Source organism: Anabrus simplex, chromosome 9, assembly GCF_040414725.1.
Source record: "Anabrus simplex isolate iqAnaSimp1 chromosome 9, ASM4041472v1, whole genome shotgun sequence".
NCBI lineage: Eukaryota > Metazoa > Arthropoda > Insecta > Orthoptera > Tettigoniidae > Anabrus > Anabrus simplex.
Genome location: NC_090273.1, coordinates 63,734,239 through 63,758,702, shown reverse-complemented (window position 1 = coordinate 63,758,702; position 24,464 = coordinate 63,734,239). Strand labels below are relative to the sequence as shown.

The 24,464-nt window shown below is 39.7% G+C and overlaps 1 protein-coding gene across 1 annotated transcript; it reads left to right on the top strand.

The window, feature by feature from the left end:
• The first annotated feature begins 3,621 nt into the window (after window positions 1-3,621).
• On the top strand, window positions 3,622-22,851 carry LOC136881007 (lymphocyte antigen 75). Its single transcript, XM_067153584.2, has 5 exons — window positions 3,622-3,658; window positions 7,490-7,802; window positions 11,262-11,454; window positions 13,856-14,106; window positions 22,545-22,851. The coding sequence occupies exons 2-5, from the start codon at window positions 7,496-7,498 to the stop codon at window positions 22,700-22,702; spliced, it is 909 nt and encodes a 302-aa protein (XP_067009685.1). The 5' UTR covers window positions 3,622-3,658; window positions 7,490-7,495; the 3' UTR covers window positions 22,703-22,851.
• The last annotated feature ends 1,613 nt before the right edge of the window (window positions 22,852-24,464 follow it).

Sequence of the window (24,464 nt, the reverse complement as noted above, 5' to 3'; positions counted from 1 at the left end):
GCATTATGTACAGAATTTACTTCAACGATTGACACAATTACTATATTTGTAGCAAATCATTAACTAAATATTTAGGGGTACTATGAACGGAGCATTAATAAAATTACTCTGCCGAGATTGCCACGGGCTGATGATTGACGTGGTCATTGCACTCCACTCATTTTCTTTGCTCGTTGCGAGCTAGTGAACGTTTAGCTTTAAATGGAACAGCATATACTGTACATCGTCCACTGTCTGTGCATCTCCGATTCCCACACTCGACTAGTGACGAATATTCACAGCAAACATGTCAATTGATGGGGGCATGATAACCGAGTGACATCGTCACTGCCTTCTCACCAAAGCGTGGAATCCGTGGAGACATTAATGAACAACAACACATCGCGGGCAGAAGCCGCGGGTAACTGCTACGAATATATGGTAATTTCTAAGCTCCTTTCGTGAAACTATATTTCGTGTAGGCGAAGCATGTTGTTTTTAGAGCTAAAAGTGTACAGTAATCATAAAACACTAATTTGCGTCCCTCGTAAACCAAAAAATAATTTCCGTGTGCATAAAGCTTATTTGTAAGCGAGTCAGAAAAAGAAAATACCCTTCTCAGTAAGATGAAATACAAGGCATCTAAGCGAATAAAAGGTTCCATGGCTAAATGGTTAGCGTGCTGGCCTTTGGTCACAGGGGTCCCGGGTTCGATTCCCGGCAGGGTCGGGAATTTTAACCATCATTGGTTAATTTCGCTGGCACGGGGGCTGGGTGTATGTGTTGTCTTCATCTTCATCACGACGCGCTGGTCGCCTACGGGTGTCAAATCAAAAGACCTGCACCTGGCGAGCCGAGCCCGTCCTGGGATCTCTCGGCACTAAAAGCCATACGCCATTTCATTTCATTTCAGCGAATAAAATATGATACACTGATTAATTATCCAGACATCTTCTTACAAAAAGAACAATTCTCTCTCTCTTTCCTAGCATTTATCTCTAAGTATGGGGTCCTATGTTTTGCTACATCTCCTCCATTTCGTCCTATTGCTGACATCTTCAGGTCTGAAACCAACGTCGTGCATGTCGGTCTTGATATTTTCAGTCCACCGCTTTAAAGGCCTTCCACGTGGTCGTATTCCTCCCGGATCAACTTGGAGAACCTGTTTAGCAACTGAGCCTTCCTGCCTTCTTATAACGTGACCGTACCAGCGGAGACGCGCTTCCCTCACTTTCTCCACAATTGGAGCGACGCCAAGCCTTTGTCGAACATCTTCATTTCTTATGCGGTCACATCGAGGCAGTCCAAGAGTCCTTCCAAGCATCTTCAGTTCCATTTTATGAAGAGTCTGCTCATGCTTTTTTGTCATTGGACGACATTCTGACCCATAAACAGCTGCTGGGCGTACCAAGGTATTGTAAATTTTTGCCTTTAGATGGTGAGGCATCTTTTTTATCGCAGAGGACTCCGGTAACTTGTCTCCACTTGAGCCAAGCTGCATTTACGCGCACTCGGGTATCAAAAGTGACATCACAGTTTGAAGCGACAACTGACCCTAGGTATTTAAAATGCGTGGTTTTCTGCAAGTCTTGATTATTGATCCTTATGGTCCCACTAGTTTGGGGGCCACATTCTAAGTATTCGTTTTTCTGGGTATTAAGGCGCAGACCATTCTCAGTTAATTTGCTGCTCCAAGTTTGTGTCTGGCGTAGGAGTCCAAGGTGTGTTTGTTGGGCAAGTACATCATCCGCATAAAGAAGAGTGCAGGGATGCGATGTCTGTACGTCAGCCGTTGCTGTATCCAAGCGGAGGATAACTAATAATGGTGATAGAGCTGATCCCTGATGTACACCGACGGTGATGCCAAAAGGTGGAGAGATCCCAGCTGGACTCCGGACCACACTAGTTGTATTGTGATACACAAGTTGTACCCAGCTTACATAGGTTTCCGGGACTTCATAACTACGAAGAGCTCGCCAGGTGAGGTCATGTGGGACTCGTTCAAATGCTTTTTCTAGGAAAAAAAAAGAACAATTATTAGGAGACAAAGACGAATCTGAACTTTAACGCAGTGAGCATACTGAAAAATTCGGTCGATCATTTCCACATTCTTGGCAAGGTCATGCATCAAATACATTTTCTTCAACGAGGCATTATATTCAAAAGCTCATGACAACAGAAAGGTCATTCAAATACAATTATCTCTAGAACAATTTGAACAGTCACCCTGAACACTTAATTTGGGATGCAATCCTATCTTACTAATTTCCTGAAGCACATCAATTTGTACGAAATAAAGTTTTGAATTTGCCTAATGTCTTGATAGGATTAGTAGAACATCTCTGGTGACACTTTTAATTACAAACTCACGCACAGATCGCCTAAGAGAGACCCAGTTTATTCCACCAACTGGTAGAATAAAACGGAACGGACCAGGCGAGTTGGCCGTGCGGCAGCCCTGAAGATGGTTTTCCGTGGTTTCCCATTTTCACACCAGGCAAAGGCTGGGGATGTACCTTAATTAAGGCCACGGCCGCTTCCTTCCAACTCCTAGGCCTTTCCTATCCCATCGTCGCCATAAGACCTATCTGTGTCGGTGCGACGTAAAGCCACCAGCAAAAAAAAATTTTTAAAACGGAACGTCGAAATTGACGCGCAGGTAACCTAGATGATGTCAAACCAAAATGTCTGCATGCGGTAACTGAGATCACATGATTATTACTTTATTTATTATACTCTCTGCATGCTCTACTATATGCTTAGTACTACCTGCACTCAGCTAATCTTACACATTTGTGTGAAAAACATTGATTACATTTAACATACATATTTGGTGATGGCTATTGTTCTCGACTCTTTCTCAATGTTTGAGGTTCAGAAATTTTGCAAATGGTTTTGAATACTTTTTGTAGACTTTTGCATTGGCCAGTTGCCTACTATAATAACGTTGTTTCAGCTCTGTCCACCACAGTATCCCCGGAACTATTATTATTATTATTATTATTATTATTATTATTATTATTATTATTATTATTATTATTATTATTATTATTATTATTATTATTATTAGCGAATTCTCCTAATATTGGAAGACGTTAATCAAATAACTCAATCATTTCTTGTGTGAGTTGTTCTTGTTTTTCCAATAGGCTTTCATTCTTTCCAATAAGGCTTGTTTACGTTCTGCCGACCACTTTGGTCTGTACTGTTTTTGTTGTGGTTGCTCTGAGGCAACTTCCCAGTTGTTTACTTTGTATCTAAAAACAGCTATTTATTATTGTTATCAAAAATGAGGGAGACAAAAATTCAACTGAATCCATTTTTCGGTTTTTCTATGCCTAATCCGAGATAAAAATGAAAGTGTGTAGACAAAATCAATCTTGTTGATATATTGTAAACAGGACCCTAATTTGTGTGATGTCTGTAGAAAAAGTGGTAAGTGCTTATGAATCATACTGCATTACTCATAAGCAGTACTGGAGTCAATTTAACGTTAATCATAAGAATACTTCACGTTATCTGCCAAGTGTCATTACCCTGATTGAAGCTTGTGATTCTAAGTAATTGCTATCTCCTTTGGATGCAATCTAACCTACTTATGTAAACTGATAATGGAGTCTTATAAGATGAGATAAATACTTCGTGGCCCTTATTCTGGTCAAGATCTACTCAAGAGAAGGTGAGTGTGTCTTCAAGTATAACAAGGAAGTATACTTCATTATCATTATTGGGCCATTTCTGTATCTGAGAAAGCATTTGGAAGTGAGATAGGTTTTTGCTGATACGTGACGAAGTTCCATCACCAGGAGGTAATGGTCGGAGAAGGAGTAGACTGTCGTACGGGATACTATGATTGATGGTGATTGTTTTAAGGGGAAGTACAACAACTTCAGGACAGAACTAGGAGTCAGGCAAGGATGCATTTTTTCGCCTATACTATACAGCATCTACTCTTGAACACATACAATAGTGAGCAGCATTAATTTTTAAACTAATCTCAAACTGAAATAAGATACCGCATACAAAGAAAGCGTTTCATGCCAAAACTTTGGTAATATAACCGATGTGTTACGAGAAAACAACATGTAAATTATTCCCTTCCTGTTTCCACTGCAAAGCCCCGAAATACACCTCCGATTTACGCATAAAGCAATAGATAAGCAGTACTAGTCACAACAGGTTGGATTGTACAGTAAGTCAGCAATGAATTGAAGTCAAGGTCCACACAGTTCGCCAGTGAAGCAAGGATGTCCGCCTTACTGTCCTGCCCCCTAGGATTCTGGGTTTGATTTCGGGGCCTTTCTGTGGAAACAGGCAGCTGTTTGGGCGTGGTCTTCTCGTAACACATCGGTCACGTGACGAAAGTTTACAGGTAGGTACAACATGAAGGGTGAGACACTTCCGCTGTTACTGCATGCTCTCCAAAACAGCTCCTTTTAAGACTGATAACAGTCCGCTGAAGTCGTCATAGTGGACTCTCTAAACAAAATACGTTATCACGTATCATTGCGCAATGGATACGATAAAAAAAAATGACTCAATATGACGTTTCCTCTTACTTTTAAACCAACCTTACAAAGTCCATATAATTTTAAAAGCTTTTACTAAAAATATATAGTAGGGATCAAGTAGGAAAATGTATTTAGCGAACTCATTCTGGATTCGTCTGCTAATGGTTTCCTTCGTGATGTACAAATATTACATGTAGAATTTTGTAGGGGTTATTTTGATCCACTTTCGCTCTCAGTATACGACGTCCTAAAGCAAACAACTTTATTAAGGCGTAGATTCACTGAAAAGGTTTCAGAGAGGCAATGAGTTTCTTTTCTTCTGTCTATTACTACGCTCAGCAACGTCCCTTGTAAATTTTTGAGTGAAAGTCTAGATCAGGGCAGGCCAATTCCCTGAGCTGTAACTTTCGTGAAGAAAATGCAGGTGTAACGTCAGTCAAAAGCCCACGATATTCCTGAGAGAGAGAGAGAGAGAGAGAGAGAGAGAGAGAGAGTTACCTGCTCAGATGTTTGGATCAACATTCGTGTGCGAGCAAATTTTTCACTCATTAAACTTGCCAAATCCAAACAAAGAAGTTCATTGTCAGACGTGTAGTCTTATTTTAAAAGTTTCCCAATCATTACGCCTGCATCCCAATATCGATATTGTTGTAAGCCTCCGTGGCTCAGGCGGCAGCGCAAAGCTTCAAATCCTGCTCATTCCATGAGAGATTTGTGCTGGATAAAGCGGAAGCGGGACAGGTTTATCTCCGGGTACTCCGGTTTCCCCTGTCAGAAATCATTCCAGAAACACTCTCCAATATCATTTCATTTCACCCGTCAGTCATTAAACATTGCCCCAGATGAGTGCGAACGGTTTCCTATCCTTGCCGCTAGATTGGGGCTTCATTCATTCCATTACTGACCCGGTTTAAATTGGAAACAAGCAGTGGATTTTCATTTTCATTGTTGTCAGAAGAGAATCACTATATACCGAGCGAGCTGGCGAGCGATTAAGGGCGTACAGCTGTGAGCTTGTATTCAGGAGATAGTCGGTTCAAACCCCACTGTTGGCAGCCCTAAAGAGTGTTTACTGTGGCTTCCCATTTTCACACAAGGAAAATTCTGGGGCTGTACCATAATTAAGGCCACGGCCGCTTCCTTCCCACTTATAACCCTTTCCTGTCCCATCGTCTCCATAAGAGCTGTCTGTGTCAGTGCAACTTAAAGCCAATTGTAAAAAAGAATCACTATGATTATGCTGTATCATCCAAGCTGTAGATGAAAGTACATAATAACGATTTACATTATTTTGTCTGTCTCCTTGGCTAAATGGTCAGCGTACTGGTCTTCGGTTCAGAGGGGCACGAGTTCGATTCCCGGCCAGGTCGAGGATCTTAATTGCTCGTGGTTAATACCTCTGGCTCGAGGATTGGGTATTTGTGTTTAGTCTTCATACATCTCTCTTCATTTACATAACACACTACCCTAACAACAGTCACAGAAACATTCAACAGTGAATGCATTCCTCCACATTATGTTGGCGTAAGGAAGGAGAACTGACTGTGCATGTGGTGGGGAGAGGTGCCTGTTCTCCCCGGAATATTGTGATACATTTTTGCACAAGCGACTTCACCTTTATATCACTCATCCCAGGGAATAACAAGATAAGTCACAAAAGTTAAAGTTCTCATGGAAAACATTTTTTGCTTCGTTTTGTTTTTAAACAATATGAAATTGCCGATTCACCAAATGTTGTCAAACTATTCTGCGATATATGAAACAGCTTTTTAAATAATGATTTTTGGTCTGAATTTGTTTAATTCAAAATATTAATGAAGTACCTGTTTTTGATCCTGAATGAAAGTGAATTGTCCTACATTGAGCAGGGATTATTTTCTGATATCGACCATCTAAGAATCAAAGAATTATTTTACCACCTAATAACTCTTTGATTCTTAGATTGTCATGTCGATAGGGACATGAAGTGGGTAGTTTTTAATGATGTAGACCAATCACAACCGAAGTGGTGTAAGTAACCTTTGTGTATTAATATCTAGTAAGATTTAACCTGTCCGCCTCTGTGGTGTAGTGGTTAGCGTGATTAGCTGCCACCCCCGGAGGCCCGGGTTCGATTCCCGGCTCTGCCACGAAATTTTTGAAAAGTGGTATGAGGGCTGGAACAGGGTCCACTCAGCCTCGGGAGCTCAACTGAGTAGAGGTGGGTTCGATTCCCACCTCAGCCATCCTGGAAGTGGTTTTCCGTGGTTTCCCACTTCTCCTCCAGGCGAATGCCGGGATGGTACCTAACTTAAGGCCACGCCGCTTCCTTCCCTCTTCCTTGCCTATCCCTTCCAATCTTCCGATCCCTCCACAAGGCCCCTGTTCAGCATAGCAGGTGAGACCGCCTGGGCGAGGTACTGGTCATTCTTCCCAGTTGTATCCCCGACCAAGAGTCTGAAGCTCCAGAACACTGACCTTGAAGCGGTAGAGGTGGGATCCCTCGCTGTGTCCGAGGGAAAAGCCGACCCTGGAGGGTAAACAGATGATTATGATGATGATGATGATGATGAAGATTTAACCTCTCTCTTAAACAAAGATAGGTGTACACATTCACTATCAGAAATTCATTTACTAGACAATAATGCCCACGTCCACAATACCAACAGAAAATATACAACACACAAGACAAACTGACTTATCAAGTTGAAGCCACTCTTTTTATTAACAATATTCAGAATATTAACAATAAAACTAAACTTCTTTGGTTTTTACCGGGGACTGTTTTGTATTCTTGAATAATCTGGAAATAAAATGTAGCTATTTCTTCAGTATTACGACGAAATGATTTATCTTGTTAGTGTTAAAAGATAAAGAGCGTTGACCTTGGTAGGTTACTGCAAAAATGTTAAACACCGAAAAAATGACTTATCTGGCTTTTTTCCGGGATGAGTGGTATTCAACCGAGAATTCTTATTAACGTATTTCTACCATACTTGCTTTTCTTTATTGTGTTACAGGTCGTCATGTACCGAATACTAGCAGCGCTGGCAGTGGTGACCTTGTCCGTTAACGGACTAAGTATTTTTGATACTCGAAGTGGCTACACCTTGTACCCTAGAATTGGTTTCTACAAGTACCATCAAGAACTTCTCAACTGGTCAGATGCTTACAGAGTATGCCTTCAGGAAGGTGGTCATCTCGCCATCGCGAATTCACAAGAAGAAGCTGAACTGCTATTGAAAATCTTCACGGATTCTCCACGAACTGAACGTTACTTTTTCCTCGGTTTCCATGATCTTTATTTGAGAAACAACTTCACTACGATCTACGGTAAGGGAAATTATTAAAATGCCATACAAACTAGTGAAGTTGGAGAGACTTGCGCCGAAAAGCGTGGAGAAAGGTCGGTGTCATTAGAAACCTCAAGTGAAGATGATAGCTGTTCAAGGGTAAACATTGTGTTACAAACGGTTTAATTTTTTTAATTTTCCTGGTGCACTAAATCTTTGATTTGCTGGAGTGGCGGTACAGTAATCTGGAAGCTGTAACATGACTGTAAATAACGTCACAAAGCGGTAAGTAAATGACGACTGACTTGACGATGAATTCTCAGAGAGACTGACCTTGTGGTTTTCCTAACTGAAGTCAACATAGGTCATTACAAAAATGTTGGTAGGAAAGTAGCAATTAAAAGCAATGATATCATATAAAATACTCGATCAAATGAAAAACCGCACATTTTCTCACTTTTAATGAACAGAACTACGCTGCCGATCTAACAGTCCAAAGTTCCAGAGCTGGAATGATCAAAGCCGCAGGTAGCCGTGATCCGTCATCACCCTTCGTCTTTTTTCGGCAGGGAGGGGTCGAATAGTGGAGACTCCCACGGCATAAACTATGCCCTTCTACTAATCTGTTTCCTAGGAGTAGCCGATGAATCGGAAAATCTTAATTCACTACACTGGCAGCGGAAAAATCTATCCGACTTGGAGGCAATTTTTTCCTCCAAGCCAGAGGAGAAACCCACTCTTCGCTGTTAATTTGGAATAAAATTAATGTAGAATTTAATAAACGTAAAGAGGAAGAAGCTTTAATTAAGAAACGATTCTTTTCAGGGTCGAATTTTGAGTTATTTAGTGAATTGTGGTGCTATGATTTGGAATAGGCCTAAATTGTTATTCTATACCAGGCCATACTACTACTACTACTACTACTACTACTACTACGTGAGCCTCTGCCTTAGCACAGTGCTCATTCAAAACAGCACGTCAGAGTAGGGATCGAATAACTGAAATACTATGATGATCCAGTGTGTTACGTACCAGCTGTATCAGAAAATGTATGAACCAGAGAAATGGCATGCTAAAGAAGAAAGTTTTCTAACTCCCCAGCTATTTCCCGCTAATATTCAGTCAGGCTGTTATACTCGGTACGCAGCAGTAATCGCATCTATCGGAGTTGAGAGGCAGCATGAGAGACAAAGAACATCACATCAAACAATGGTCAATGTAATGTTATTGTTGATCAATGCTGTGCGCTTTTGATATTGTAGGTCTTAACATTTAGTTTTCTTCCGACTCTGAAATACCACTCTTACCATAGCCGATACTGTAAAACTGATTAAAACATATATGATCGGAAATTATATTCCCTATAAGATTTGTTATGTAATACTTTTCGAATGCACCAACAACATAGGTATTTAAAAATTACATTTTAGGCGCCTTCCCCTAAACTACAACTTCATCCAGGGTGAATAAATTTGTTTATAGCTTAGACTGTTGTTTCTCATTCCCCGACTCTATATAACGATTTTCATTATATTCTGTTAACCCATTTTCTCGTGGCTCGGCGTTGATATGGACTTAGCAACAGAATTACAATTTCATGAATATATATGTTATCACAGTCGGTACGGTAAAAATGTATAAGACATAAATAGTCGGAAATTTAATTCTATATAACTTTGGTTATGTAGTATTTAATGATACGACCATTAATAATTTAAATATTTGAGAATTAAATATTAGACCTTCCCCTAAACTACCATTTCACTCAGTGTGAATAGAATGATTCATAGCCTAGATTATAATGGCTCATTCTCCGACTATGTATGGCAATTTTCATTGAGACAGGACCACTCATAACGTAAATATTATTAAGAATTACATTTTGGCCTTCCCCTAAACTACCATTTCACTCAACGTGAATAAAATTATTTATAGCTTAGATTGTAGCGACTTATTCCTCGGCTTTGAATACCATTTTTCATTAAGATAGGACCACTAATAACAAATATTTGAAAATTAAATTTTAGGCCTTCCCCTAAACTACCATTTCTATCAGCGTAAATAAAATTATTTATCGCCTAGATGCTAGCGACTTATTCCCCGACTTTGCATACCGATTTACATTAAATTCTCTTTAGCCGTTTTCTACTGATGCGTGTACATACATATATACATACAGACAGACAGAAATTACGGAAAAGTAAAAAGTGCATTTCCTTGTTACTGTGGACATGACCGATATAGAAATGCCATTCTTTTCAAATTCTGAGCAATGTACAGACAAAACTCTTATTTTATATATATAGATGTCCTTTCACGAGAGTTTAATCCTGATGTAAACATGGTATGTCCACGCCTTCGTCAAATAAGGAGTTGTGATTCGCTGAGCGTGTAGTACCGGCCTTCAACCCGTCAGCGTCTCGTGTTCGAACGTACAGGGCTGCGCATCACATACGACAACAGTGCGAAGATCTGAACTCCTGAATAAACGACTAAACCTGGATTCTGTTCACTTATTTCATTGAACACATTCACAATGCACTGCCTATAGTCACTTCTGAGCGGTTTTTCTTTTTGTGCTTCACTACACGCGATGGTCCTACCTCTTGCTCCATTTCTCTCACTATGAATATTGACAATGACTGCTGCTGCAAGATGAAACACCGTATCTCCCCCCTGTACAGCTTGGGACTTTCCCTCACTACGAGAAGACTTCCTGTATTACACCACGCATTATGCCTTCGTATCTCGTTATTTAATCACTATTTTATAAAAAGAATCTTATATATACACCGGTATATATGACAACCATATTTTAATTTGATTACGTACTCTTCCAAACTCTCTAAATGTAATCAATTAAAATAAAATAAAATAAAATTAATGCGACGTACTATTTTTCTTCGAGCTCGGATACAGTGGAGTGAGTGCGACGGTTGCTTCTCCCATCAACTACGTCTATGTCCACGTGCAAAGGCAAGTTGCTAGGCCTATTTGTTTACATCAGGATTAAACTCTCGCGAAAAGCGGTATAGCAAGCCGCAACCGAGGCCAGTGACCCGAAATCAACCAGGCTCGTGCATTGGAGATAACGGACGTGAAGCCAGTGGTGGTTTTTGAGATAGGTACAGAAAATTGTCTCCAATTTACTGAAGCGTAATAATGGATTTCCACATTCACACAATTTGTCACGCGTCTCCCCGGCACCCAAAATTCACAATCACTGAAATGTTTACGCAACGTAAGCAATATTGCACGTAGGTAAGCATGGTTAAAAGTGATCTGATAGATCTAAGGAGTTCGATAAATGCCATTCTGTATATTATAGTGTTGCACGTCGTATATTACTCGTTTCACCCGACTGGAAAGACTTAAAGTTAACTAAAAAATGTATTTATCTCATACAATCAGACTGATAACCACTTAAAAAGAAAGGCAAAAATAGACTTGCAGTTGAAGGTAATCCGGAATGCATTAATATTATACATGATCATTGCAGGTGAACCAGTTCAAAGAACAGGCTTCTTCAACTGGGCCCATACAAATTGTGTGGGTCAGAATGTATGCGCGACGAATGTCACCGACAACAAGCGGCTTTCCTGTGGAGTAATGGGCCTGTACTCCGTAGAGGCGGGATTTTACGTGCACCCATGCGACAATCAACTACACTTTATCTGCGAAAAAGAACTATGGTAAGTGTTTCATTACAAGCCTTTTTTCATCACTCAGGCACTGTATGACTTAAATGCGTTTCCTCCTCTCACATTAGAGCAGCGATCTAACACTCGCGGGCCGCGGGACGCATGTTGACCCCCCAGGTACTAATTTGCGGCCTGCGATATATATTTCCCAGTGGTTTAACGACACACTAACACATCGAGTGTTTTCGGCGACCCAAGGATGGGAAAGGGCTAGGATTGGAAATGTAGCAGCCGTGGCCTTAATTAAATCACAGCCTGGTAGGAAAATGGGAAACCATGGAAAATCACCTTCAGGTCTGCCGACGGTGGGATTCGAACCCACCATCTCTCGAGTACAAGCTCACACCTGCGCGACCCAAATATGCGGCCAACTCGCTCGGTGCGATATATTTATCATAATTACAAAAGCAATAGCGAAACTGAAAATAAAATATTTAAAATATTAATTATTTAAAAAAATACACGCCAGAACAATAAACATTGCGTACATTAGTTCATAATTACAAATTGATGAACACTTTTTCGATATAACAATTTAGCCCATGCGATGTTTGCGCAAAAAAATTCTATTAAAGGGAGTCTTTAACAGGCGATTTGAATACTTCAGGGATATGGAAAAAATTTAAAATATATTGTTGTAACCACTGCGTGAAGGGCCTGAAGAAAAAGGAAAAATTCTATACATGCAGTCTTACAGAAGGAAGTGTATGAAATCATCCAAACCACACGGGTTCTGTCGATGTTCGGATCAATATTTTTATGTGAATAATTAGTTCAAGAGTAAACCGAATGGAATATGTTAAAAGATATTGTTTTCAGTTTGAAAAAAAAAAAAAAAAAAAAAAAAAAAACAGACGTTCGAAACGTGTCTCTCGAAAAGCCTGAGACTTCTCATATAGGTTATATCAAAATTCAATACTCAAAGTTTCAGGAATGATAGAAGAGACAATAACACTTCTTCTTATTCTTTTTCCTCTTCTTCTTCTTCTGCTCCTTATTCTTCTTTTCCTGTCGCTTTTTCCCACACATGTGGGGTCGTGGGTGCAAACTGCCTATAACATGTGGATTTTGGCTCTGTTTTACGGCCGGATGCCCTTCCTGACGCCAACCCTCTATGGAGGGATGTAAACACTATTGCGTGTTTCTGTGGTGGTTGGTAGTGTGGTATGTTGTCTAATTATGACGAGGAGAGTGTTGGGACGGACATATACACCCAGTTCCCGAGCCAGAAGAATTAATCAGAAGCGGTTAATATCCTCGACCCGGCCGCGAATCGAACCCGGGACCCTCTGAACCGGAGTCCAGTACGCTGCCCATTCATCCAACGAGTCGGACAGAAGAGACTATAACACATATTTTTATTAAATAACTGTAGGTCGGAAATCAATAGTTGAAGTGCATTTTGAGCTGGCTGAGAATAAAACTGTTGCATGTCAATTTAAATCGGTCAGAAGACCGTCCACCCACTTCAACACTCATTTTGCATTGACATATCATTTCCTGTCGTACATGTTCAAAGACCCCAGGCATGTGTCGTAAAGAGTACGCAGCTGCATGCCCCTGAGCGGCGAGCTCTTCGGGTTCAAGTGGAATCCCAATCACCCTCTCGCTCTGCTATGAACGAACGAAAACGTACTGTATGTTGTCACAGCATAGACATTACATTCTGACATCATGACTTGTTTAACAGAATATGTCATACTGATGGTTTCGACGAGAGTCGTAATTAGTTTATACCCTTACAGTACAGTTTCTGATTTTGTTAGTCATTACTTCGTTTCAGAGCCATGGTTATTTACTCATAAAAATCCGTTTGTTTCGGTCCCTTCTACCACCCCATGAATGTTGATACACGCCGTAAAATGCAATGTTTTCAGCGCTGGAGGTGTATGAATAATTTGTCTTCAACAAATTCTCCAAGAACACTTCGTAACACAAACACTGGATAGGACTTATGGCTGCTTAATACGTCACGTGGGTGTTAGAAATACGTGATAGCGCAGCATTTAGGTTTAGAAAGTTTTTTTTGCCTTGTCCCTTCTTTTGTTATTGTTGTCAAATCACACTAGTTCCTTCAGTCCATACCTGACGATGTCTCAGTGCCATAATAGTCTTTTCAGTGACGTGCCATTTAAAATCAGTAAGTTCTGCGTGAGAGGGTCATAAATGGAAAGTGAATAATCCGTTACAGGTTGTGCGCTACTGGTCTTTGTAAGGTAGTTAGAACTCTATGAGCCAAATGAACGCTTAAAAAAACGCTGAAACTGTATGCGTAAAAATTTGAAGTAGTTCAATTTCAAAACATCCTCAAGGAAAATGCCAATTCAGTGTAATATTTATAATTCCCTGTGTTGTCTTCTAATTATTACTCATATTTATTTGATCTTAACAGGTACGACTATGAACGGATCTCCAATATGGGCTACTACAAACTACACAAAATTGGGAAAACTTGGGGCGATGCCTGGAAGACTTGTCGAGACGAAGGAGCAGATCTGGCTGTCATACAATCTTCGACAGAAATGAGCACTTTGCAGGAAATTCTTGGAAGGTACCCAGAGATCCTTGACGCTGACTCTGACAACAAAGTTCATCTCGGCTTCCACAACAAACTCAATCCAAACATCTACAGTACAGTTTACGGTAAGTAGTAAATTAGATTCTAATTTCATAACTTACAGATGAACAAAAATCCCTTTACTCCCGCATTAGCCGTCCGGTCGGCGAATACAGCGATCTTGTACCGCCAGGCTCGACGCTAGCGAGTCTCGTTCGCACACCCGACCCGATCGAAACTTAACTGAGGGACGTGAAGAAGTTTAATCTCGATCGCATAGTCATAGTGGATTACATTCAAGTCGCATAAGAATAACTAGAGAGGGAAATACAGAAATCGCATGTGTACCGTTCGAGGGAAATTTATTTTAAGATATCGTCGATATGATATATAAAGTGTAAAACAGGAGGCTTGGTAGGGATGACTTCTTTTAATAGGAAATAAACAGTGTCAAACCGGAATCAAAGGATACAGCAATATCCAGATTATAATGCAATAAGCTTACAAATTAGGCTGACACTACAGGATACCTGGACTACCATTATTTTGTTTTGTGTAATTCCTTTAATATGTATTTTTATTATTATTATTATTATTATTATTATTATTATTATTATTATTATTATTATTATTACTACTAAAGAGATTTCCGCGGAGCAGAGAGGTAAAGAAGCATAAGGAGTGAACGGCTGGACAAAGTATGAACCAAAGTTTAAGTTTTGATAATAATACCTACTAAAACATTTTATTTATTTATTTATTTATTTATTTATTTATTTATTTATTTATTTATTTATTTTATTTTATTTTATTTTCTTATCTTTTCCAACCAACAATAACAAAGATTTGACAAGAGGGAAACCTTGACAATAAATACAGAGAAGTTCATAAGATTAGTTAATTTACAATCATGGGAGTAGGATTCCCATTTCGTACAAGTCAGTCAATGAAACTCAGACCAGCAGGTGTAATGAATTTACAAAGTTTACAATCTAAGTCCCATAGCAGAGAGAAAAATAGAAATGTACACAGTTCAATAGGGAGCCGAAGCTTCCAGAATAAGATTACCTTGGAAGGGTCTCGAGCCATGAATCACAATTTTCAATTTACACCTTACATACACCCTTTATGGTCCAGGAAATAACATTAATGCTTAGTATCAAATACCTGTAATACTTGAAGCAGAATGTACTTACTGCTTTAAAAGCTAAAGCAGCTATTACACTCAGTAGCGGCGATTGGGAATAAAAAGTGCAGGGGAAAAAAAATACAGACAACAAACAGTATCGGATTTGTGAGATATAGCGGACCGGCGGGGAATGTTATATACATTTAAAAAAGCTACAAAATAGTAGGTTTGTGATGCTCTCTGAAGGAATTTTAAAAGAGAGGTAAAGGTTGACATTTTACCGACTTAAGTGCGGTAATAATAGTTTTTTGAGATTTTGATTCAAAACTACATAATACAACTTTCACAAAAGGAAAAATATTACACATTTATTACAATTAAAAAGAAGAATGACGTGTTTCTACAATTAAAACCATTTAGCATTCGACTAAACCCTAAGAAAGTAACAGACACTAAAAAGACTGCCAGACTGACGAATGCGCACGGCAAGCGGGTGAATCATACCTTGGAATATATATATACACACACACATACACCTGCTACCCTTCCTCACAGAACATGCAAAGTGTGCACTACTTGCTGTGACGCTATACAAATCCGTTAGCCGGGACGAACGATATTTTGTGTGTAGATATTTCAGCTAATAATGTTGTTAGTAATTAAAGAAAATTAAGGAAAGAATTAGCCGATAATACAACAGGGCTTGTTCAAATTGCTTTTTTTTAAAAAAATAATTCCTGTAATTCTTAGTTTCAACCAGCCAAAATGCAATAAAATGTTATATTTTCCACAAAGTGTGTGTGTGGGGGTGTGGCGACTGCCCACCTCGCACTCCCCCCCCCCCTCCCCCAAACGCCGCTACTTACACTCGCTACTCTTTTATAACAGGGGACCCACATCCAAAAAAGGATCGAAAGATCCACGAAGTTTTACACGAGCCGAAGCCCGAGACCATGAAAAGAGGGGGGGGGGGGGGGAGGAACGACAAATGTAGACGAGAAAGGCCGAGAATAATATGAAGGCTGAAAACACTCGAGAACTCCTAGATCAATACAAAAGGAAACACCTAACAGAGCATAATGCCCGATGACGCAGTGGATAAGCCATACCCTTACGAGGGAAGGGTACGAAGTCGGACGGCGAATTTCGATTTGATTTTTACATATTCGTGAAGGTCTTTTTAAGCTGAAACAGATAGTGGAAGTCTAATTTTTCGCTGGTTCTTTTTAAGGGGCCATTTGGGAGTCCAAAGTTGGCGGTGCACGCAATGAATACTGGCACGCGTCAGCGCTCACAGCCAGCGCCTGCCCTGCCTCGCCTTCCCTCTCCACTCCTTCGGTTCTCCTCTCTCCCCCACCACATACGGCTGTCTACAGTTGTGTATATGGGACGGCGAGTCCTATTCTATTCGGTTAAGTTCTCCACGACTGATGGCTATTCCACATACAGGAGATCGCATTGGATTATTCACTTTGTTATGGCCGCTTGCAACATTAGTGCAGCTCTTATTAATGCCTTCGGTGTTAATATTCAGAAAGCTACAGGGCTTTCTGATGAACAGCAAATTATGTGCTGTATATACAAATAAAGACAAAGTTTGATGAAATTTTGGAGGGAAAATGCGAATTTATTCAGGAGGAAGAAGCCGTTTTCATTGATTCAGAAGACGAAGATGGCGTTGAAAAGGGGACAACATCACCGAAAAAACGCAAACACGGAGATGAGTTTAACGAAGATAACAAGTCTTGTGATGGCCGAGGAAGATCCTGTAAGTCAGTGGAAGATTATGATTCCGAATCATTGCTGGACATGTATCAAAAAATAAAGGAACGAGGACCTATGTACGCTGTACGGAAGTATAAGAAGACTCGGAGACAAATTTTTGGAATCGTCAACCACGTTGAACACAATGGAGAAATTAGGAAATGTACAATGGTTCGAGCTTATGTGAAAGAAGAGTTCACCAAGGCAAGGATGCGTTATTTATATGTCACAAAATCGGACATTGAGCGTTGGATTGGTGAGGGTAGAGAGTTGTATTGCCCCAAACACTCTCTCCAAAGCGACTCACACTTGACAAACCATAAAAGGCGTTTGAAAATTCGGTTCCGAAAAGTAACCAAACTAGTGAGTAAAACGTTTAAAACAGACGAAGAAGTTCGACACGAAGTGGCTAAAAAGTTTGTAACATTCATTAATGAATTACAAGAAAAGAAAGAGATACCGGAGGCCAATATCTGGAATTCGGACCAGCCCCGATTTGTGTACGAAATGGCAACACAGAGAAGTTATGATTTTCGTGGTGGAAAAGACGTTCTTGCTACGGTTGTTTGCCGAAATAGTTTTATGCACTCCCACACAGTGCAATATCACATTTCTAAAGCCGGAGAAATGGGACATTTGTTCTTGATCGTTTTCCAAAAAAATAATGGAAAGTTTGGACCTAGAGTACAATAAAGTATCAAAGCCTACATGGATGCCTTTAAATATGTCGTAATTGATTGTTCATCTTCCGGTAAAATGGGGAAAGGGCATGTACGTGACTGGTTCCAAAACGTTTTCCATCCGCAATTACAGGAAGACGGAAGAAATCTTCTCATAGATTCATTCAGTGGCCAGGGCAAAAATGCACAACTTGAATCCCTGACGAACAAACATGTACACATTGAATACATACCGAAAGAAACTACGTATCTTTGCCAGCCGTGTGATCTTGGACTCTTCCGACAACTAAATGTTTAGTCCGTCGAATGGAAAACATTTGCCGGGTAAGGAATTTACACGGCCAGGCAAAATTACAACCAAAAAACAGACTTTTCATTATAACTAATCAAATACTAGCGCATAACCAATTACAAGCTGATTGTGTTGTACCAATGGTGAAATATGGTTGGAAAGCGGGTGGTGATTCCATTAATGATATTATACTACGATTTCATACTGTCTCGCAAACGAATTTTCATGATTTCACTGATAAAACGTGTGCTGGAAATGATTGTACCAATTTTTCGTTTACAAGGTGCGCACATTGTTGTCTTGTGCTTTGTTATTCACATTTTGTGTTAGATTTTCACTATCATGCCATGAACAATGAACCAATGCCATACTGTGTTAGAAAAAGTCATTTCTTGCACACTTTGAATGTCATGATGATGCGGATGATATTTGATTATGTATTATTTGTATGTTAAGTAGTGATTTGCAAACTATTTTTATTGTTTATCTATTCTATACTGAATTCATCTTTGTAAAGAAAATGTCCCAACTAACGTCAGCCTTCACCCGCAATCCCGTGTACACAACTGTAGGCAGCCGTATGTGCGTATGTGGTGGGGGACAGAGGAGAACCGAAGGAGTGGAGAGGGAAGGCGAGGCAAGACAGCCGCTGGCTGTGAGCGCTGACGTGTGCCGGCATGTACTGTACAATTCATTGCGCGCACCGCCAACTTTGGACTCCCAAATGGCCCCTTAAAAAGGACCAGCGAAAAATTAGACTTCCACTACCTGTTTCAGCTTAAGGAGACCTTCACGAATATGTAAAAATCAAATCGAAATTCGCCGTCCGACTTCGTACCGTTCCCTCGTTAGATGACTAAGGGATAAAATTTAAAGAGCGAAAGGATGGTAGAAAGATATAAAATTTAAAACAGTCACCAGAAAACGTGGTGAAGAAGGGAAACGGGAGTACACACTCGTGCGTCCTTATATTTTACAAAGTCCTCGTTTGGGGCGATTACCGTAGGTCCGAAGACTGACTAGAAAACATCATATTAAATTTAAATTATAAGGAGAATCCTACATTGAGTTAAAGTTCGAGTAAATGCACGTCGACCTAATCGTTACATGCTAAAGGGGAACACTGGAATTTTCCCTTTATTACACGTAGATCAACTTCACGTTGTTAGATTAAAGTTTCTGCCTTTACCTTATGCCACCTCTGTACACCAGCCTCGCCTCTGCATCTCCCGAGGGAGGCCTCAGTTACGTAGCACTCTATTAAGGTCTCGATGAAGACTGACCATATTCGGCCAAAATTCACAGTATTTATAGTGAGGCTGGCTGACAGTTGTGCTACACCAAGTTTGTCCTTCTGTTGCACCATGCTAATATCGCTCTCGCGGCAATGTCTCGAATGTATCAATTTGTAATATTCCCAAACATGACGTATCTTTAGCTTCTCTTTGACAGATGGCGTCTCATGCCATCAATATCTGACGAAGCATTACTCTCTTGTGACACTCTTTGCCTTCCTCTCTCTCTGCGAGAGAAAACAATGTTTGATGCGAGGAAGGTGGAAACGTTAAGCTACAAAATTCTTGCACTAGATGTTGTACGGTTTATCAGATTGATTGATCGTCCACCCTAAGCGACTCTCTGCTCAGAGTCAATGCTTTTGATTATATAGAATCTGCTGGTTCTATTCTTTGGGATGTAAGGTATTTATTTTGATTTTTGGTTTGGCGTAGTTATGCTGATCTCGTGTACTGAGACCCTGTTTTACAGGCTTTTTAATTTTCATTTGCTGTGGGTTTTATTTGTTTCTCTTGTGTGCGTTTGTTTTCCGTACAAATTATTCAATATGTGGGAACGGAAAATAGCTCTCTGTGAATGATGTGTGTTTGCTTGTTGTTCTGAATTGAGACCCTATGCTATGTTTTCTTCGTGGTTATGGCTTGCTGAGCTTGTGTTGGTGTTGATGCTGCGTTAACGCTAATGCTGTGTAATTCATGTTCGCCCTAGGAGAGGCGATATGAATATGTCATCTAGCATGGATACTGGATAAAGGTCATGATCGTAACTGGATGGGCCTAGCTATTATGCGGCGAACCTTGGGTTACGACCTGGTAAGTTGTAATCAAGCTCGCGGTCCAGTGATCTTATTTATCATCCAGTACGAGTTTTCTCGTAACGTGTCTTGATAGTAATATTCATTTTGTCCTGCACACATTTGGTGGCGGCACCGTGAGTTGGCATGGATTTATTTGTTTTAATATGTTATTTTTCCGTATCTTGCAGGTGTCTATTTAACACCACCCCCGTTTTTCTTTTTATTTGCATGTGTTCTCGGTTTAAACGCCGGTTTGATTGTTTATTTTAAAGATTTGCTCTCCATTTTACCTTTTTCATTGTTGGATACATTTAACGATCTCGTAACTATGGCAATCTCTCGTCTTTCATTTATTGTCTTTTTTTCTTTTCTTGCGGGCCCATCTTCCCGGTGTTCTTTTGTTTATTGTCTGGGGATGCGGGTCCTTAGGACGGATTGTTGTGAACCACGCCTTTTAAAATAAGATACGATTTGAACTCGTGTCTGGTGTTACCGAATGCTCGTTTGTGTGATTTAAGAAAGTAAAGGTTTGCTTTGTTCTTCTTGCTTCCGAATTTGGCCGCGTGAAACTTAATGGTTTCTGGCCAATCTTCTTCTATTCTCTTCCCAGAACTTCTTCATTCGTTCACTCCTTTTTTCTTCCCTGCTCCTCAGATATTACAAATTTGGGCCTGTTCTTCCGCTGCTCTTCGTGGAATTTGTGGTCATCTACTTGAGTTCTGAACTACTTTCTGTTGAGGATCAACTCTGGTGTTATTTTAATTTCTTCTGTGTCCTTCTTAACCTCCTCCACCCATTTCGTTGTCCTCCTCAATCCAATTATATATTTAAATATTCATTTAGTCAGGCGGTTGTCATTCATTCTAACGAGATGTCCCGTAAAATTTCAGTCTTCGTTTTCGCATTGTGTCCGTGATTTTTTAGAGATCCTCATTTCTCCTTTTCCTCCATGTCCCATCTGTCGTTTTCTGAGGTCCAAGAATTTTCCTCAGAATTTTCCTTTCCTTCTTCTCGATTTCTTTCAGTTCCCCTTTTTATATTTAGGATAAGGCATTCTGAACCGTACAGCCCCTCTGGTTTTACAACAACATTGTAGTATTTAATTTTGGCTTTGTAGGATATTGCCCGTTTATTGTACCTGTTCTGTGTCAGTCTGTAGGCCACTTCCAATTTTCTAGCTCTTTCCTTGTTTGCCTCCTTGTCTAGTCCATTGGGTTGGATCAGTTCTCCCAAATACTTAAACGTTTCTACTCTTCTAACCTTTCCGCACTTCACTTACATGCTTTTCTCTCCATGATGTTGGTACTCCATGTACTTCGTCTTTGACTTTGAGACCTGTTTTTTTCGCAATGTCATGAAGAAGACCCAGCGTCCTTTGGGCATCCTCTCTGTTTTGAGCTAAGAGAGCAAGATCATCAGCTAAAGCCAGACATTTAATTTCCAAGTTTTGTCCCTTGCACCCAAGATGAATTCCCTGTATGCCTTCTACTTTCAGAGAGTTTTCCCAGGTTCTTATGACTTTCTCCAATACAATGTTTGCTTTCATTGTACGTATCCAACTTTTCGCTTTGGTGAAAGAGATGCTTCGTTCCAAATAATTAATTACTTCGCCAAGAAAGAGGTATGTTCTAGTTCTAGTTATAATTGCAATTCACAACGTTTCCTTATAATTTTGTTAATATCTAGCAAACGCCACTTATTACGGGAAACACAGCTGCGCGTTTTAACGCCATTACGTCTGTGATACGTAAGTAACCTCTTTTCTGTATCCCCTCTTAATTTTTGTTCACTTTACATTTTTATTTGAATTCCCACTTGTGTTAATAAATTTATGTTTTTGATCCCATTCTTTTATTTGGGGTTGCGGGTTATCACCTTTCTGCTTCCTATCGTTGATTGATAAGGTACGAGTCCAGCTCCGGGCTGTTTTTAGCCAGTTCCGAACAGTCCACAAGGTACGTATTTGTGTTAGTAAGTGTGTGTGCGGTGGGGGGCACAGTTCTAGAAGAATGACGTAATGTGTTTTTCCATTGGTGGAATCTAATGTCATAAGACAGATTCTGACTGATCGGTTGATAAACCTTAGAACAAGGATGACAACTCGAAAATAACACATAACCAGCAGATGACAGATCAGGTTACCAAACCTCCAAACAATACGTAACATGAGGTGGCACCAGATGGTCACCACTAGAGACATCTAATCAAAGTACTTCTTCGATATGGTATAGTTCAAAGAGTTCTTAGTAGATAGCACCCCAGTGGGAGATATGACAGCACTTCAAAATTAGGCAGAGGCCTAACTAATGGCACAATTATTATTATTATTATTATTATTATTATTATTATTATTATTATTATTATTATTATTATTATTATTATTATTGCAGGGAGGACAGTGTTATGCGGACCAATCAGCTTTAGACTCTCCTTCCAAGGTTAAAATTCTGAAAGTGTTGTAATATCTAGTTCCCTGTCCTTAAACTCGTTCCACAGTGACTGAAGTAAGAATAATACAAGTGTATACAAATTAAACCAGTTTCTATAATAGATATTTCTGCCGACAGGTACATTTCTGAACTCCACGGGCTACATCTACTGGGCTACCAACGAGCCATCAGCTAGTGGTAACTGCGGAGGTCTCGTACGAAAAGGTCAACTCTTTATGGGTAACTGCGATGCTAAGTTAGCTTTCTTCTGCAAGCACCCTATTGTGAAGAAATAACTAAGAGACTAAATGGATCAATTCGATAAAAGATTTGCAAATTGTGTATTGTATGAGAAAAATTATTATGCATGGTAAATATAGTGTTATCAATTACTGTCACGGTAATTCATCTTCATAATAAAAATCAACGTATTTGAAAAGTTTAGCATAGCAAAGCTGGATGACCTTCATATTCGTCTTTTCAAGTCAGTTATATTTATTCTAGCCCTTACAGTTTTAGAATGATTGCCCTACCCTTTGGGGGGGGGGGGACGCATGGATTTTAATCGAGGAGCCCAGCACTGGATACGAATTACAGACTGGGTTTAATCCACGTGTAGTGGCGACCCCAAGTAAGTGGGAACAGTGCTGGAAAATTATTATTATTATTATTATTATTATTATTATTATTATTATTATTATTATTATTATTATTATCATCATCATCATCATCATTGCAGTATACTTAAAAACTCCTTCCACAGACTAAATGCTAGAGTATTACAGGAAGCCGTAATTTTAAGATCTTCCCTCGTAGATAAAGAGCATCCATTAAATATTAAGCCTATATTATTCACGATGAAATATGAAGATTATAAACGAAATTGCGATTACATTGCTATGCATACAGGCAGGGTCGTTTTCAACAGCAAATGTTTTTAGTGGAACGAATCCCATCGGGGTAAAAGTGTTCGCTCGGCTGTGTGTGTATATCTGGAAACAAAATATGATAGACGTGATTACAACTGCTGCAGCACGATTCAAGCGGATCATAAAATGCACAGCAATTACATTAAAAGTTAAGAATAAAAGTGAAAGGGAGAAGCAGCCCAGCCACGTGGAAGAGTGGTATGGTCTGTACTGCTGTAAATTACCACACCATTGTATCTATTGGATTCCAATAAAATATAAGAGAGATAATTTAATTCCGCTGAGCTGTTCCACGAGAATTAACTTTCATTCAAGCTCTAATAGCCGTGGATGGAGATAAATCCGATAAGGCTGAATTACTTCCGTAAGAAGAGACATTAGCACAAGAATATGGACAGCAACGAACGCACAGGGTGATCCTGGAAGAATGTGCAGGAATCAAATATTTTATCTAGTTTCCGGTAATTTGAATGCATTTAAGAAATAAACTGGCGCTAGGGAGCAGCGGTCATTTAAGATATAAAATCATTATGTCCGTCTGTCTTTTACGGTGATACTGAGAAAAAGAGAATGTTTGACACTAGCTACACATTGGTATCTCCCCTTTTGTAAATAAAATGCAATGAGTGAGGCGTACAGCTCTATTTATCGGCATGGATTCCAGCAGCGTCTATCGCTGAGATCTGTTACATTCCGTATCAATACTGAGAAAACAAGCTCGCTAGGAAGGTTGAATTTGGCACCAGATCTAGGTTACTAGAACAATACAATGATGACCATTAAAGTAAAAAAAAAAAGATACTTCTCTCGGTGAAGTGAATGAATCATCTTCAGCAATCTGCAGTACGCAGCGATATTACCTTCATCTACAAGCACCGAGTTCGGTAAGTAACATTTACCAAATATTGATCGTGTATGCTTTGCTGCAGGAATTTCCATGTGGTAAAATTTAGCATTCTTAGTTCTTTCTCGATAAAACACATCTCATTCAACCAAATGAGAGTGCCATTTTGTTATACGTAGCAACATTAACACTATCTACTCTGGCTACTTTGAACGTTTCGCGGAAAAAGAGCGATATTTAAAAAATGACGATCGTTCAAGCTTCGTTGTAAGTGGTTGCGTACTA

Bases quoted from the DNA above. Each gene is read 5' to 3' on its own strand.
- LOC136881007 (XM_067153584.2), top strand. From the start codon at position 7,496: ATGTACCGAATACTAGCAGCGCTGGCAGTGGTGACCTTGTCCGTTAAC. The intron at 7,803-11,261 runs GTAAGGGAAATT...TGATCATTGCAG, and splicing joins CAACTTCACTACGATCTACG to GTGAACCAGTTCAAAGAACA. The intron at 11,455-13,855 runs GTAAGTGTTTCA...TGATCTTAACAG, and splicing joins ATCTGCGAAAAAGAACTATG to GTACGACTATGAACGGATCT.